General features: G+C 43.9%; 1 protein-coding gene across 1 annotated transcript in view; it reads right to left on the bottom strand.

The window, feature by feature from the left end:
- Nucleotides 1-7,046: 7,046 nt before the first annotated feature.
- Nucleotides 7,047-16,867, bottom strand: part of LOC141155418 (uncharacterized) — an 86,836-nt gene continuing 77,015 nt past the window's right edge. The window contains exons 4-6 of the mRNA XM_073642284.1: nt 10,141-10,245; nt 8,491-8,534; nt 7,047-7,321 (exon numbers count right to left, since the gene is read on the bottom strand). Coding sequence (XP_073498385.1) covers nt 7,265-7,321; nt 8,491-8,534; nt 10,141-10,245 — 206 coding nt within the window. The 3' untranslated portion in view covers nt 7,047-7,264. The remainder of the gene's footprint in view (nt 7,322-8,490; nt 8,535-10,140; nt 10,246-16,867) is intronic.

Genomic DNA, 16,867 nt, shown 5'->3' with positions numbered 1-16,867 from the left:
TCAGATGCCCGATCGCTGGAGAATCTAACCTGTAATGTGAATTTACCTGTAAACTGCAAATGTTGAAAATGGTTTATGTTTGTTGCCTGTTTATTAATTATGTTTCTCTAGTTACCCTTCAGGTTTATTTGGACTGACAGGTTATGGACGCTGAATAACCGGAACTACATTGTAGATAGTTGCACCTGGGTGCCTCTTGCGAAGATGGCCGCAGAAGAGAAAACCTGTCTGGCGTGGCCTACTTGCGGCCCAAAGTAGTTAATCTGCCCTTGCAGCCACGCCCAAGGCCAACGCAAGGGGTTTGCTTTGGACAGGTCCCCTATTCTGTGCCAAGACTTCACCTTGGGTGATATGGACACCCGGTCACGGAAACGCCGTGGCCTCTACAGACTAAAGCTTCTTGTAAATATGTTGTCTTGTTATTGTTATACCTTGTATTTATGTTTCTTTAAAAAAAAAAAGAAAATGTGCCAGCATGCTACCGGACTGAGTAGTAGCACTCCATGTGGCTTACAGGCGGTATTGGGAATAGGGTGTCTGCAGACTGCTCGGGGTATAAGGTGACCCCCTTTGTCGGAGCCACACTGTCAGATGAAGCTACCTGCCTATTTCATCTAAGCCTGCCTATTTCCACTAAATCTGCCTGCCAGAAACTAAAGCACACGTGGAGCCCAAAAGACCAAGCGTCCACACAACACCATCACAGCTCAATGATCAGAGAACGCCGCCATGTTTGTGGGAGGGCTTTTTAGAGATTAAGCCCTGCCCACCGTCGCACCATTGGTAACGTCACCCGCGACCAATCAGGCGGTGCCAGGTCACCGGATTAGCTGACTCCCAAACCACCAATCACGGTCCGCCATGTCACGGGCATGCTCAGTACAGAGAATCCTGGACTTAGGCTTTAGCAGCCCAGTTTCCCTCTACAACCTATCCTTCATGTTGCTAGGAACAAAGACCCGAGAGACAACCTGTACATCTCATGCACCAGCTAGGCGTTGGGACTGATGAGAATGCTGTGTTAGGAGGGCGGTTGCAGACATCTTTATTTTAATGGAACGCAACCGACCCCGGCTTCCGCAATGCAGCCTAATAGACTGCTGCCGAACACTTTCCAGGTGGAAAGGAAAAGCGACAACTAAACAGATTACCCGTCCGTGTTAACAGCACACCGGACAGGGTAAAGCGGTACGCTCTATCTCCGTTAACTGCACGGAGGAGAGAGCGACCGGCGACGCACCTAACAAATATCTTAACCCATCGTGTTAAGGCACACGGAAGGGTAAGACGGTGAGCACAATCTCCAAGAACCGCAGGGAGACGTGGGAACAGCAGTAGCCCTGTCTTTGATACAAGCGCTACGCTATGGAGATTGGCGCTAAAGTGGTTCACACAATCTCCAAGGACCACAGGGAGACGTGTGACCGGACTAGGAGCAGTAGCCTTTGGTATAGGCGCTACGCTATAGCAGTCGGCACTAGTATGTGGGTGTGATACCCGTAGGGTATTCTTGCACTCAGCCGGCGTGCTACTGGACTGAGCAGACCCGCTCTATATGGCTACCTGCCTGCATAAAGTTATGACTCTTAGAGGAGCCCACGAGTTTCAGCAGTCACACCACAAACAACCAGCTCAAATGATCTGAGCACGTCGCCATCTTTGTGGGCGGGCCTTTTAAAGACTAAGCCCTTCCCACCGACGCACTATTGGTGAAGTTACCTGTGAACCAATCAGGCGGTGCCAGGTCACTGGGTCAGGTGGGTGCCAACCCACCAATCATGAGCCGCCAGGTCACGGACATGCTCAGTGTGGCAAAACCTGGACGTAGATTCCACAAGCCCTGTCTCACTCTGCAACCCAGGCTTAACATTGCTAGGAACTACTACCTGGGAGACAAACAGGGCTCGCGGACCAGCTAGGCGTTGGGGCTGATGGCCATGCTAAGCAGCATCAGCCCTGGCTGGACTGAAATGGGAGACCACAGAAGGTCCTGGACCCATTTCAAATCCAGCACCAGACCGACGCCTAACATTATCTCCCCCTCCACTTGACGCTCATTTTCCTCCATGAGCCGGGGGGGCAAGGATGTGGTTTAACGTGTCACAGAGAGGATTCACGAAACAGTGACCACTCCGGTGTACAGGGTACCCTCTTTTAGGACAGGAAGCAGTGACAACTGGTTCTCTATGCGTAGGATCCTTCATGGGTGACAGGGAGGTAGGACCCGCTGGTCTCTGGTGAAAAGATTTATCTCTCGCACAGACGGGACACGCGAGAACAAAGTCCTTGACATCCTGGCGCCACCGGGGCTACCAATAGGACCGTAGAAGGGACTTAGTGGTATGTTTGACCCCCAGGTGAGCTCCGATCTTAGGGGCATGAGCCCAGGAGAGCACCATACTCCGTAGATTAGGGGAAACACGTCCTCCCCGACGGAACCGAGTTGGAGGACACTGCAGCCACCCTCTCTTTCTGAGAGTTCTTAGCGACATAATCAGACAAGGATCCTGGAAACAGACAAGGAATCTGTACCGGATGTCGAAATGATAGAAGGATCAGAGACTACCCTCCGGGTGACTTTGTCCAAACACTGAGATGCACAATTCCCACTCCAGGAAGAAATTCTCCCCATATTCCAGTTATTGTGTGGAGTATGACAACGTAACCAGGGGAGCCCCAATAACACCTCGTCTAATCCACCGGGAATAATATGAAATGAAATAACCTCCCGGTGGCCCTGAGGAAATGACATGGTGAGCGGGATCGACTGATGGGTGATTTGCACATCCAGGAGTGAACCATTGGCAACACAAATGTTCATGGGACTAGAGAGTAGCTCAATAGGGATGGCATGCCTCTGGGCAAACGTAGATGATAAAAAATTGCCATCAGCACCAAAGTCCACCCACGCCTTGGCAGAGACAGCAGCTTTACCAAAGGACAGTGTCACATTATGTAATAATTTGGAGGAAGAAGTCTCGGAATTAAATACACCTCATCCAATGGTGGTAGGACCTACTCGTTTTACCGACTGCTTGGAACCCTTATTTACGGGGCGCTCCAAGATATGTGCAGATCGGGAACGAGAGGAACTAGACTTAGACCGGGATATATCCATAGCCTCAGGCTCCGGGTCGAGAGTCTTGGGTTTGAAAATGGGTCTAAAGGCGGATGGTGACAATAGATACTGAGGTTTGGCAACCTCCATCTCTAACTTATGTTCCGCATGACGCAAGTCAATACGGTCAGCGAGAGATATTAACTCCTCCAGAGAGGTTGGGATTTCTCTGGTAGAAAAAGCATCTTTAATATGCCCAGCCAGACCCTTCCAAAACACCGGGATAAGCGATCGCTCAGACCAATCCAGTTCAGCCGCTAGGGTTCTGAACTGGACGGCATAGTGGCTGGCGGTGGCTGAACCCTGGGCCAACGCAAGAAGCTTAAGAGCCATATCATGCGTGACCTGAGGACCCAGAAAAACACTTTTTAGAGTCTAAAGGAATAGGCCCGCATTTATTACAACGGGGTCGTTCCGCTCCCATAAGGGAGTAGCCCACTCCAGAGCCCTGTGAGAGAGTAATGAGATGATATATCCCACTTTGGCTCTTTCGGAGGGGAACCATGCTTCCATCATCTCCAAATGAATGAAGCATACATAATAAAGCCCCTGCAAAGTTTACTATCCCCAGAAAATTTCTCCGGGAGGGCAAACCAGGATAATGGGGCACACTTGCAGTGGTTGCAGCATTCACCGCAGCCGAGTTAATAATTTTAGCTGCTAGAGTAGCCGCCTGGGAAGCTACTGCAGTCGTATCAGCAACCGGGACAGTTTGTTCCAGAGACCTGAGTCTGGTCTCCAGTTGCTGTATATAGCGCTGCAGCTGCTGGTTGACGGCCATGTTCGGCAAAACCCTGGCCCTCAGATACTGTTAGGAGGGCGGTTGCAGACAACTTTATTTTAATGGAACGCAACCGACCCCAGGGTCCGCAATGCAGCCTAATGGACTGCTGCCGAACACTTTCTGGGTGGAAAGGAAAAGCGACAACTAAACAGATAACCCGTCCGTGTTAACAGCACACCGGACCGGGTAAAGCGGTACGCTCTATCTCCATTAACTGCACGGAGGAGAGAGCGACCGGCGACGCACCTAACAAATATCTTAACCCTTCGTGTTAAGGCACACGGAAGGGTAAGACGGTTTTCACAATCTCCAAGAACCGCAGGGAGACGTGCGACCGTGGGAACAGCAGTAGCACTGTCTTTGATACAGACGCTACGCTATGGGGATTGGCGCTAAAGCGGTTCACACAATCTCCAAGGACCGCAGGGAGACGTGTGACCGGACTAGGAGCAGTAGCCCTGTCTTCGGTACAGGCACTACGCTATAGCAGTCGGCGCTAGTATGTGGGTGTGATACCCGCCGAGTATTCATGCACTCAGCCGGCGTGCTACTGGACTGAGCAGACCCGCTCTATATGGCTACCTGCCTGCATAAAGTTATGGCTCTTAGAGGAGCCCACGAGTTTCAGCGTGCACACCACAACCAGCTCAAATGAGCTGAGCGCGTCGCCATCTTTGTGGGTGGGCCTTTTAAAGACTAAGCCCTGCCCACCGACGCGCTATTGGTGACGTTACCCATGAACCAATCAGGCGGTGCCAGGTCACCCGGTCAGGTGGGTGCCAACCCACCAATCATGAGCCACCAGGTCACGGACATGCTCAGTGCGGCAAAACCTGGACGTAGTTCCACAAGCCCTGTCTCACTCTGAAACCCAGGCTTAACATTGCTAGGCACAACTACCTGGGAGACAAACAGGGCTCGCGGACCAGCTAGGCGTTGGGACTGATGGTGATGCTGAGCAGCATCAGCCCTGGCAGGACTGAAATGGGAGACCACAGAAGGTCCTGGACCCATTTCAAATCCAGCACCAGACCGACGCCTAACATTATCTCCCCCTCCACTTGACGCTCATTTTCCTCCATGAGCCGGGGGGGCAAGGATGTGGTCCAGCGTGTCACAGAGAGGATTCACAAAACAGTGACCCGTACAGGGTACTCTCTTTTAGGACAGGAAGCAGTGACAACTGGTTCTCTATGCGTAGGATCCTTCATGGGTGACAGGGAGGAAGGACCCGCTGGTCTCTGGAGAAAAAATTTATCTCTCATACAGACGGGACACGCGAGAACAAAGTCCTTGACATCCTGGCACCACCAATAGGACTGTAGAAGGGACTTAGTGGTACGTTTGACCCCCAGGTGAGCTCCGATCTTAGGGGCATGAGCCCAGGAGAGCACCATACTCCGTAGATTAGGGGAACCGACGCCTAACAGTTCTGTACCCATTTCAAATCCAGCAAATGCCCGATGCCTAACACAAAGTATTGACAACCTCCTTAGGCTGCTGAGTAACTGTCACGGGTGTGTCAGGTGTGACAGACAGTCGCTCTGGATCTGGCTGTAGAAGGTCACTGCGCTTGGAATTGCATACACCTTCTTAATCTTCTCATCTCTGTAGTATAGTTATATCCTTCTTCCTTTAGGACCCAGCAGCAACCTCCACTTTCTGCTGCTCATTGATACACCCTTGCTTGGTAGTTAAAAACTCTCAGTTTCTCCAGAGAGTCGCCAGCGATAGTTCTATGTACCTCTATGCAGGCTTGGAGTACAGACAGTCAGCTAGTCTCGTCTTTGGTGCCCTTGGAGGACAGTTGGCATTATTTCTCTTGTGTCTGCTCAAGCTAAGTGTCTCCCCTTTATTTATTTACCTTGTTGTCTTTAGTTTGTAGTGGCGCCTGACTACTGCTCACCACGTCCCCTCCCTTTCTACGGCCTAGCTCTAGGGACATTCAGGGTTTAGGTTCCTTCTCGGCAATAGGTGCAGAACTTGTATAAGGACGATAGGGTAGGCAGGGTGATATTAGATCTGACTATGGGTCTCCACTCCCCCTTTCCCTAGTTGTTGGGCTCCCTTCCCCCCTCTTCCCGTTGTTGTACACTTATTTCTTCCCTCACTTTGCGTGACAGTAACATTTTGTCTTGTTACCAACTTCTTGAGTTTTTCCTAGAGACATTGCTCAATTATCTGGTTGAGAAAGTCCTCAACACATCACCATATTCCCAACATGCTACAAAATATGAAACTAAGAAATGAAAAGAAGCACAAGGAGTGGTCACTGGTCAGTTATGGCCTCAAACAACTTCCCAAATCTTTTCACTGTATAGTGTTACTATTTGAGACTCAATAGTCATGGTGTGGGTTATACTTTATTAAACTGTTATGGTAATATTTTGTGCACAGTATAGTAGTATTACTTGGATACAGTTTTCAGTGTTATTTCAGTATATTATCTAGAAACATTAATGTAGTGTTATTTTGCTACAGTATTGTGGCATTACTCATAGCAGTATTATTTTGGTACCATTTTGTATATCGTTATGAATTTAGCATAGTTAATTTACATTAATATGGACAGCATGACAAAAAGAAGCTTCACTTTAACTACAGTTTGGCTGGAAAAAAATCACATCCGATGGCAGGAAGTGGTTTGGGTCTTGTGTTCTTTTTCTTTGTAAAAAATGAAGCTGTAATGGTCACAATTCTAGTTGAAAAAAAATCATTTCATGATCAAAGACACAAAAAAATTACACAGCAATAATTGGTGTAAACTGTATTTTATAGCTGTTATGAGGTCCATGATAAAATGGCTTTCCTTGACTTTCATATGTTTCCCTATGGGCAGTTTGACCATGTACAAGGTTCTTCTAGTAATATCTAACAACAGGCAATGTTCTAAAAATCGCAAGATTACGTTATCTTTATGTCCAAAAAAAGATAGGAAGGAAAGGACTGCTCCAGTCTTTTATCCAAAAATGGGGGTAAAGTTGAGTATTATATTGTAAATTGGCACCATGAGGGCCACGTTGGTCTCTAGTATGGTGTCATCTGCTGTCTATGGACGTACAGAAAAAAAATTGCCAAGTATTCAGTAAAACTCACATTTCAGTTTATTGACACATCATGCCATTTAACATTCCGACTACAGGTAGAAAGGAAAGCACAGAAGATAATGGCCCATAACTGAATGGATGGACATGTTTTATTAAAGCAGAGTAAAATAGGAACATAATGCAAAGCTTACAAAATAAAGTGTTTATTAGGAAAATTGAATAGATTCATACATTGATTATACATTGTATTGGTGATCTTCACGTTAATGTTAGAGAATGCTCCTTGGAGGTGTGACAATCTTCTCCCTCATTTCCTTAATTCCTATGTTTGGTAAGATTCTTCATATTCAGCTCTGTATAGACAATTTCATCCTAAAAAGCAAAACCAAACAAAATGATCATTGCTCCAGGAAAACAGATGATGCTGCATCAAACTGATTCCAGGATTTTGGAAATATGTCCCACATCCCTTCTATATATATAGACATACATACTGTATCATCGAATAACTAGGTCATTTAATATATGAATATGTGACTTTGCAAGAGCCATTCTTATAGGACCGATCTTCTTTTTTATAGATATGGGTCCTGTCAGTGGACATCCTTCTTTATAAAACATAGCTATTGGTGCCCACATATGTACAAGTAGTAGTATCACATGCTGCCAACAGGTGTCAGAAGTGACAGACAGTCGCCCTGAACTTGGTTGCAGGAGATCTCTATGTTTGGCATGACAGATATCTTCTTAAAGGCTGTCTCTGAGTCCCAGCAGCTACCTTCCTCTGGCTACTTAACACACTGCCTGGGTGTATAAATACCTGCCATCTTTTAGAGGGAGATGCTGGCGATATTCATTACAACTTGTGAAGGCTGTAGCAAGAGCAGTACTTCGTCCTTTCTGGAGCTTGAGGACATGTACGCATTTGTCTGGATTCGTCTAAGCCAAGAAATTTCCCCCTGTTTGTCTACCCTTGTTGTCTATAGTGTTTAGTGGAGATCGAATAGTGCTCATCTCCTCCTTTCCCTAGCCTTAGCCATACGCCAGGGAAAGACAGGGCGAGGCACACGTGTGGCGATTGGTGAAGAGCCAATACAGAGACATTAGTGGAGACAGTGTGATGCTAGATCAACCTAGGAGGGCTCCACTTTCCCCCTTTCCTTAGAGTCTGTGCTCCCTTTCCCTCTTCCCTTTGTGTTGCACTAGTCTTTCCCACACTTTGCGTGACTTTAGGTTGTTGGTCTGGTTTTGGAGATCTAGAAAGACATGTGCCCCAGAGGGCACAAAATACTACAAGAAAAACTATACTAGAGCATGGCAATTGTTTAAAACCAATAATATATGCAAAATTATCTGCAAACTTCCCACACTGGCGTGTAATTTTTTTTCCATCAAGAAGAAGCACTTATTGTATGATCAACTTTTTCTCTTGAACCAACCTCTGATTTTATAATTACATACCTAGTTATTGCCTAAAACAGCCACATAGTCATCTTGGGTAAAACTGGTAAATGGTTCTGCTTCCGGTCTATTATATTTACCTTAGTCACTGTATCATCATCCATTGGCACTTCAGATTTAGTCCCTAAAAAATTAAAGAAAGAATTAATAAGATCTATCTATCTACACACATCTTGAATGCTGGATCCAGTTTTTGGTTCCACATTTAAAAAAGATATTGAAAAGTTAAGTTAGAGTCTGCTCAGAGGTGGGGTACTAGGTTATTACTGGGGAAGGAAGGTCTCTTTAATATATCGTTCTGACAAAGCTCATTATTTTGTTTCACTGAAACCAATCTCTCCTAATTCAGCCATATCCAGAAAAGAGTGTTCATGTGTTTACAATGAAAAAAGAGGAGAAAGTCTAAGCCCATCTGTTTTCTCCTCCAATGTGCTCTGCTGAAGAAGAGTTGTGAGTTCCCCATTCACCTTAGCTGATGAGATAGTCTGGTCAAAATTAATGGATAACTAGTCCTACAAAAATAGTATGTTCAGCGATGCTTGGAAGTTTGTGAAGCCTTCGGAATTTTCCATATTTTTCATAAATTTGATCTAAAACTACATCAGATTTTCACATAAATCCTAAACGTAGGTAAAAGAATGAAATCAAACAAATGAGTAAAAAATATTAGGCTTAGTCATTTTTGAAATGAGGAAAATAATCCAAAATCACAAGTCTGTGAGTGGCAAAAGTATGTGAAGCCTTACATTCAGTATCTGGTATGACTGCCTTGTACAGCAATATCTGTATCTAAACATATCCAGGAATTGTTGATTATTCCTGCACATTGGATGGAGGAATTTTAGCCCATTTCTCCCTACAAAACAGCTCTAACTCTTATGTTGGGAAATTTTCTTCCATGAACTGCTTATTTCAAGTCCTTCCGCAACATTTATATGGGTTTAAGGTCAGAACATTGATTTGGCTATTTCAAAATGTTAGCTTTATTCTCCTGTAACCACTCTTTTATAGAAGGACTTGTGTACTTTGAGTCGTTGTTCAAATGATCTTTAGCAAACTGCAGAGGGACATCGGTGTTCCTTTTGGAGAGCAATGTCTTTGTTATTACAATTTTGCCATGCACAGCATTGTTGTTTAGTGTCCTCCTGATGGTGGACTCATGAACACAAGCATTAGTAAATGTGAGAGAGACCTTTAGTTGCTGGGAAATTATCTTGGGTTTCTTTGAGACATTATGGACTATTATACACCTTGCTATAGAAATGAAATTTGTTGGTCAAACACTCCTGGAGATGATAACAATGGGCTTGAAATCTCCTTTGCTTTTGACATTATACAATGAGAACATAAATCTCTATTCTATCAATAAAACAGGTCACCCACTCACACGATTGTCATCCTATTGATTAAAAACAACACGCTTAAACTGCATCTACAAATTTCTGTTAAAACAAAAATTTCACAAACTTTTGCCACTCACAGGCATGTGTTATTGGATCATTTTCCTCAATAAATGACGTGTAATATTTTTGACTCATTTTTTGATTTGGTTCTTTGTCTACTTTTAGGACTTGTGTGAAAATCTGATATAATTTTAGAACAAATTTATGGAAAAATATGGAAAATTCAGATAAACGAAAACTTTTAAGTATCACAGTAACTATGTAACTATGGATAGAAACTTAGATTAAGATAGATGACTAGTGTGCACTTTATTATGTATGTGTTACCTGTCAACTTGAAGGTCCTGATGAGATGAACAGAAAATGTCAGCAGCAGTAAAATTCCAGAAATTGCCACTGGTTTTAGGAAGATTTGACAATCATGGATCTCCTCTATAATTAGTCAGAAAGAAGGATTATAATTATGAATTTTATTAATATTCAAGATCCAGTATTGCTTCATGATCTGATTTCTATTCATGTTTCTTCCTATATAGGTTCAGCTAATGATAATGATCAGCATCTCACCATCAATGGTTATGATGAAAAGGACACTCTCTTCACCAAAAGAAAATCTGTAAGCTACCAGTGGCTAAAGGACCTGTATGACCTGCCCAAAAGGATCAAAGAGTCCAATGTAAATTGTAGCATTAAATAACATCTTATCTTGGCTTAATAAAGAGTCAACATATCCCAACTCAATAAAAAGTTATTGGCCAAAATTTGTTCTCTCACATGATCCTGATAGGGTGAGGATGTCACAGATTAGCCATAAAACACTAGAGAAGTTTTACAGAGAGTCTGTGCCATCTTAATAGTAAAGAAGATTATTGTGTGAGGGAAAAAAATAAAAAAGATTTAATTGACAGAGAAATAGAGATATGAGCATTTTTGTGGCTGTGAGGCAGGTGTAAGGTGGCTAATGGTCTCATAGTCAATGGGAGGTATGTGTCAGAGATAGCTGTCCTCTGTGATGTAACCCAGAGTGTTGCTCTAATGCACGTAAGCACTAAGAGGACTGATTGGTGCACCTAGGACTGGGTTATGGGTAGTTTGTAGAGTTGGGCGGGTCCAGTTACAGACATGCCTCACCTCTGGGTGTGGTTAACAACCTATAAAATGGAGGCAGTTTGTTTGGCACATGGTCTGTGTATTTAGAGGGAAGAGTCCTCCAGGGTGGTGTTGTCTCCAGACTGAGCCAAGATACTGGATGCTACCTAGCCTGTGTGCCCACGGGACTGGCTAAGCAGAGACTTGCTTAAAGGACACTTTACTTTGTTTGCCTTAACTAGAGGCTATTTGTATTCCTTTTGTTATTTTGGTTTATGATGTAATAAACCGACATGGACTTTTAAAGGAACATGCTTTCTGTTTGCCTCCCGTTTTACCCAAGTGAGTAAAAAACCCTACAATGGGCCATGAAGGAACACATAGGTGGAAGCTGACCCTTATAATAATAATAATAATTTTTATTTTTATAGCGCCAACATATTCCGCAGCACTTTACAAATTTTAGGGTGGACTTATACAGACAATACAGAATTAGCATATCTCATATCAAAAGGAGTGAGGGCCCTGCTCGCAAGCTTACAGTCTATGAGGAAATGGGGGAGACAAAAAAGGTAGAATGTACATTCATTGTATAATGCAGCCTTGATATACTAAATAGGATAAATAATAATACATGGACTGGTCACCAGCCAGTATGTGCACAGTCCTGACCGAGGCTATTAAGTGCATGGTTGTTATGAACCTGAAATTGAAGAAGATTTTAATATGAGGGAAAACTGGGATGGACAACTGGGATGGACAGATAGTATGTGAAGGCAATATGCCAGCCTAAAGAAATTAGATTTTAGGGTCCGCTTGAAACTGTGGGTATTGGGAATTAATCAAACTGTCCTGGGTAGTGCATTCCAAAGAATTGGCGCAGCACGCGAGAAATCTTGGAGACGGGAGTGGGAAGTTCGGATTATGGAGGATTTTAGTTTTAAGTCATTGGCAGAATGGACGGAACGTGTAGGGTGGTAGACTGAGACAAGGGAGGAGATGTAGGGGGGTACTGAAGCATGGAGCGCTTTGTGGGTAAGCTTGAAAAGTTTAAATTGAACTTAAATTGAACAATATTGGATGGGCAATCAATGCAATGACTGGCACAGGGAAGAGGCATCGGTGTAGTGGTTGGCGAGGAATATGATCCTGGCTGCTGCATTAATGACGGATTGGAGAGCGGAGAGTTTAGTAAGAGGGAGCCCGATAAGTAGAGAGTTGCAGTAGTCCAGACAAGAATGAATAAGAGCTATAGTAAGAGTTTTTTCCGAGTCAAAAGTGAGAAAAGTCCTGATTCTTGAGATGTTTTTGAGGTGTAGATGACATGAACGAGCGAGTGATTTGATGTGAGGAGTGAAGGAAAGATCTGAATCAAAAATTACCCCAAGAGAGCGGGCTTGTTGCTGGGGAGTAATGGTTGAGCCACAAATGGAAATGGCAATATCGGGCACAGGTAGGTTAGTGGAGGGAGGAAATACGAGTAGTTCAGTTTTTGACAGAATCAGTTTTAGACAGAGGGAGGACAAAATGTTAGACACAGCAGAAAGACAATCACTGGTCTTTTGTAGTAATGCAGGGGTGATGTCCAGAAAAGAGGTGTATAATTGGGTGTCATCAGCATAGAGATGGTACTGAAAACCTAATCTGCTAATTGTTTGTCCAATAGGAGCAATGTATAAAGATAAAAGAAGGGGGCCTAGGACTGATCCTTGAGGAACCCTGACAGTAAGGGGAAGGAGAGAGGAGGAGGAGCTGGCAAAAGACAAAGAGAAGGAGCTGTCAGAGAGATAGGAGGAGAACAAGGAGAGAATAGTGTCCTTGAGGCCAATAGTGCAGATCATAGTGAGGAGGAGCTGGTGATCCACAGTGTCGAATGCTGCAGAGAGATCCAGGAGAATCAGTAGGCAGTACTGACCATTAGATTTAACTGTTAGTAGATCATTAGAGACTTTAGTGAGGGCAGTTTCAGTAGAATGTAAAGAGAGGAAACCAGATTGTAAAGGGTCAGAAGAGAGTTGTCTGAGAGATAGAGGATTAGACGGGAATGGACCAGGCGTTCCAGGAGTTTAGAGATAAAGGGAAGATTGGAAACAGGTCTGTGGTTGGCCGTGCAGTTCTGGTCAAGGGATGGTTTTTTAAGTAATGGATGTATGCTGGCATGTTTAAAAGAAGAGGGAAAGATACCAGATGAGAGGGAGAGGTTGAAAATTTTAGTTAGGTGAGTGGTGACAGCTGGAGAAAGGGACTGAAGGAGATGAGAGGGAATAGGGTCACTGGTGCAGGTGGTAGGGCGAGAAGAAGCAAGGAGACTGATCACTTCATCTTCCGTGACTGGTTCGAAGTCAGAAAGTGAGCAAGATACAATGTGGTGGGGGAGAGCATGCATAACGTTTGGGGATTGGGAGAAAATTTCCTTTCGGAGGTTGGTGGTCGGGGCCTGTGCTGTTTGATTGAGAAGAGAATGAAACGTGTCAAAGAGTCGTTTAGGATTATTGGAAAGTGACATGATGAGGTTGTTAAAGTAGGTTTGTTTGGAGAGGTGAAGCGCAGAGTTATATGTTTTCAGCAAAAATTTATAATGGAGGAAATCTTCAGGCAGATTAGATTTTCTCCACAGCCTTTCAGCGCACCGGGAGCACCGCTGGAGAAGACGTGTTTGAGGCGTGTGCCAGGGTTGTCGCCGTCTATACCGAATTGTTCTTTGTGTAGGAGGTTCGGCTTCATCCAGGGCGCATAGCATTATTTCGTTATAATGCTTCAGTGCAGAGTCGGGACATGAGAGGGAGGAGATTGGGGCCAATGATGATTGCAACTTTTTCATAAATTTCTGGGTGTTAATGGCGCGTATATTTCTATAAGTGTGGAAAGTGGGGGTGTCTTGAGTAGAGTCACAGTTCTTGACAGAGAATGAAAGAAGATTATGGTCAGAGAGTGGAAGGGGAGAGATAGTAAAGTCATGTACTGAGCAAAGCCAGGAGAAGATTAGGTCCAATGTGTTCCCATCTTCATGTGTAGGAGAATTAGCAAGCTGTATAATGTTGAAGGAGGTGGTTAGTGATAAAAGAAGAGTGGCAGATGGGGAAAGAGGATCGCTAATTGGGATGTTAAAATATCCCATGATTATCATGGGGATGTCGCGGGATAGAAAATTTGGAAGCCAGGCAGCAAAGTGATCCAGGAACTGACGGGAGGGACCTGGAGGGCGATAGAGAACCGCCACTTGCAGGGAGAAGGGCCGGTAGAGTCTGACTGTGTGGGCCTCAAAAGAAGGGAAGATAAGGGAGGGTACTGGGGGGATAACCTGAAAAGTACATTTTGTTGAAAGAAGCAGACCAACACCTCCCCCTGATCTGTTGTCAGGTCGCAGGGTATGAGAGAAGTGTAGGCCACAATATGAGAGAGCTGCAGCGGCAGTGGTGTCCGACTGCTGGATCCAGGTTTCAGTGAGAGCCAGAAGGTCGAGGGAATTAGAGAGGAAAAAGTCATGGATGTAAGATAGTTTATTACATGCTAAGCGCGCATTCCAAAGGGCACAGTTGAATGAGACAGAAGATATGCAGGGAATATTAATGAGATTAGCAGGGATTCTGAATGTAACAGGGAAAGAGTTAGTGTTATTATTATTGGAGGGTCCTGGATTAGGAGAAATATCACTTGTGACTAAGAGAAGGAAGATACAGAGAGTGAGAAGATGGTTGAGTTATTTGTGAGAGAGTTTCCTGTGTTGTATGGGGGGAATGAATGGATCTGTGTGGTATAACATTGTGAAGAGAGCATGACAGCTGTACATAGGAGAAGAGAGGAGAGAGGGGTTAATGTGGACGATTGTAGCAGCCAGAACGTAAATGGCACAAATACAAATGGTGAATACTGTTAGCAAAACAGAAACCTGGAAGTAAGTTTGTTTAATTGTCTTGCATGTCTTACCTGTCTCCTGCCAAACTGCCATAGCTAACTGCCGAGGCACTTTGATAAACTATGGCACTTTGATAAAGTATGCATAACTGCTATATGCATAAATGCCCCCGCATAAATGCTTCCCCTTGACTATGTCTCAATATATATGGACGTATCTGCTTAGATCTACACAGATGTAACTCATTAGCAATCAATCAACTAGCTTAAGACAAGAGGAAACAATAAAACTGCAGAAAAAAAAACAGACTGGCAACTCAACATGGATCATAAAGAGAGATGAGCGGTGTTCGACTCAAACTGTTCGCCAATCTCAAATTCGAGCTGTTTTGGGCGGTGTTCGAGCCGTTTGGCGAACACGAACGATTTGAAAAAAATTCGGCTGTTCGAGGTTATGTTCGATAACTGTTCATGCACCGAAATCATAACTGGATTTTTTCTCAGTAATACTGAAAATTAATGTTAATACGCAGTTTGAGTGTACAGCGGGGCGGGGGGAGGGGCAGGGGAAGGATCTCTGCAGAAATAATGAAGATCTCCATTTTTTTTCCTCTTCCCCGCATTTACAGTGGGGCGGTGCAGTCTGTCAGCCTATCAGCAGCGCACACACGGAGAGAACTGCTTTTTTTCACACAAGCAAGAGCATGTGTCATTGGCAGTGTATGTCACATGTCCTTGCCCTATAAGACCCAGCGATTTTCCCCATCGCCACCATTTTCTCACTGCTGCAGCTGCGTGTTAGACGGCACCACTGTTACTATACTTTGTTAATTTCAAGCCAATTTTCGCACAAATATACAGATAGCTTGGGAGTAGGGAATAGTTGTGATTGCAGTCCTTTTAAGGACTAGGTTACATCATTTCCTATGACTTTTATCAGGCAGGTCTGTGCTGTTAAATAGATAGGATGGGAGTAAAGACTAATTGTAATTGCAGCCCTTTTCAGGGCTAGGTTACATCAGCTCCTATCAGTTTTTGCCAGGCAGGTCTGTTTTAGTGCTGTGCAAGTTTTTTTCACAGCATTTGGCTAAATCTAGCAAAGCAAATCCTTTTTGGCCTATTGCAGAGTGTGTTAGTCAGTGGAGTAGCCTATCTGTGTTGCAAGATACACCACCTATGTATAGAATACATTTTTTTTACTGCACCTAGTGAAGTAAAACCTTTTGGGCATAGCATCATTCTATTAGTCCATCTATACTAACCTCCACCAGGTTGCAAATTCAATATAATTTTTTTCTGCATCGAGCTCTGAAAAATATTTAAGCTTCTAGCAGTGTGTGGGACTTGTTCTATAAGTCCATCTATACTAACCTCCAAAAGGTTGCAAATTCAATATAATTTTTTTCTGCATCTAGCTCTGAAAAAATATTTCAGCTTGTAGCAGTGTGTGGGACTTGTTCTATTAGCCCATCTATACTGACCTCCATCAGGTTGCAAATTCAATATCATTTTTTTCTGCATCTAGCTCTGAAAAAATATTTCAAATTGTGGCAGTGTGTGGGATTTGTTCTATTAGCCCATCTATACTGACCTCCATCAGGTTGCAAATTCAATATAATTTTTTTTACTGCATCTAGCTCTGAAAAAATATTTCAACTTGTAGCAGTGTGTGGGACTTGTTCTATTAGCCCATCTATAATAACCTCCACAAGGTTGCAAATTCAATATAATTTTTTTCTGCATCGAGCTCTGAAAAAATATTTAGGCTTCTAGCAGTGTGTGGGACTTGTTCTATTAGTCCATCTATACTGACCTCCATCTGGTTGCAAATTCAATATAATTTTTATCTGCATATAGCTCTGAAAAAATATTTAGGCTTCTAGCAGTGTGTGGGACTTGTTCTATTAGTCCATCTATACTGACCTCCATCAGGTTGCAAATTTAATATAATTTTTTTCGGCAACAAGCTCTGAAAAAATATTTCAGCTTGCAGCAGTGTGTGGGACTTGTTCTATTAGTCCATCTATACTGACCTCCATCAGGTTGCAAATTCAATATACTTTTTTTCTGCATCTAGCTCAGAAAAAATATTTCGGCTTCTAGCAGTGTG

This window comes from Phyllobates terribilis, unplaced genomic scaffold (assembly GCF_046119375.1).
Source record: "Phyllobates terribilis strain yellow unplaced genomic scaffold, ASM4611937v1 Scaffold_7__3_contigs__length_470593459, whole genome shotgun sequence".
Taxonomy (NCBI): Eukaryota; Metazoa; Chordata; class Amphibia; order Anura; family Dendrobatidae; genus Phyllobates; species Phyllobates terribilis.
Note: the sequence above shows the minus strand (reverse complement) of the source record. Positions and strands in the feature narration are given on the sequence as shown.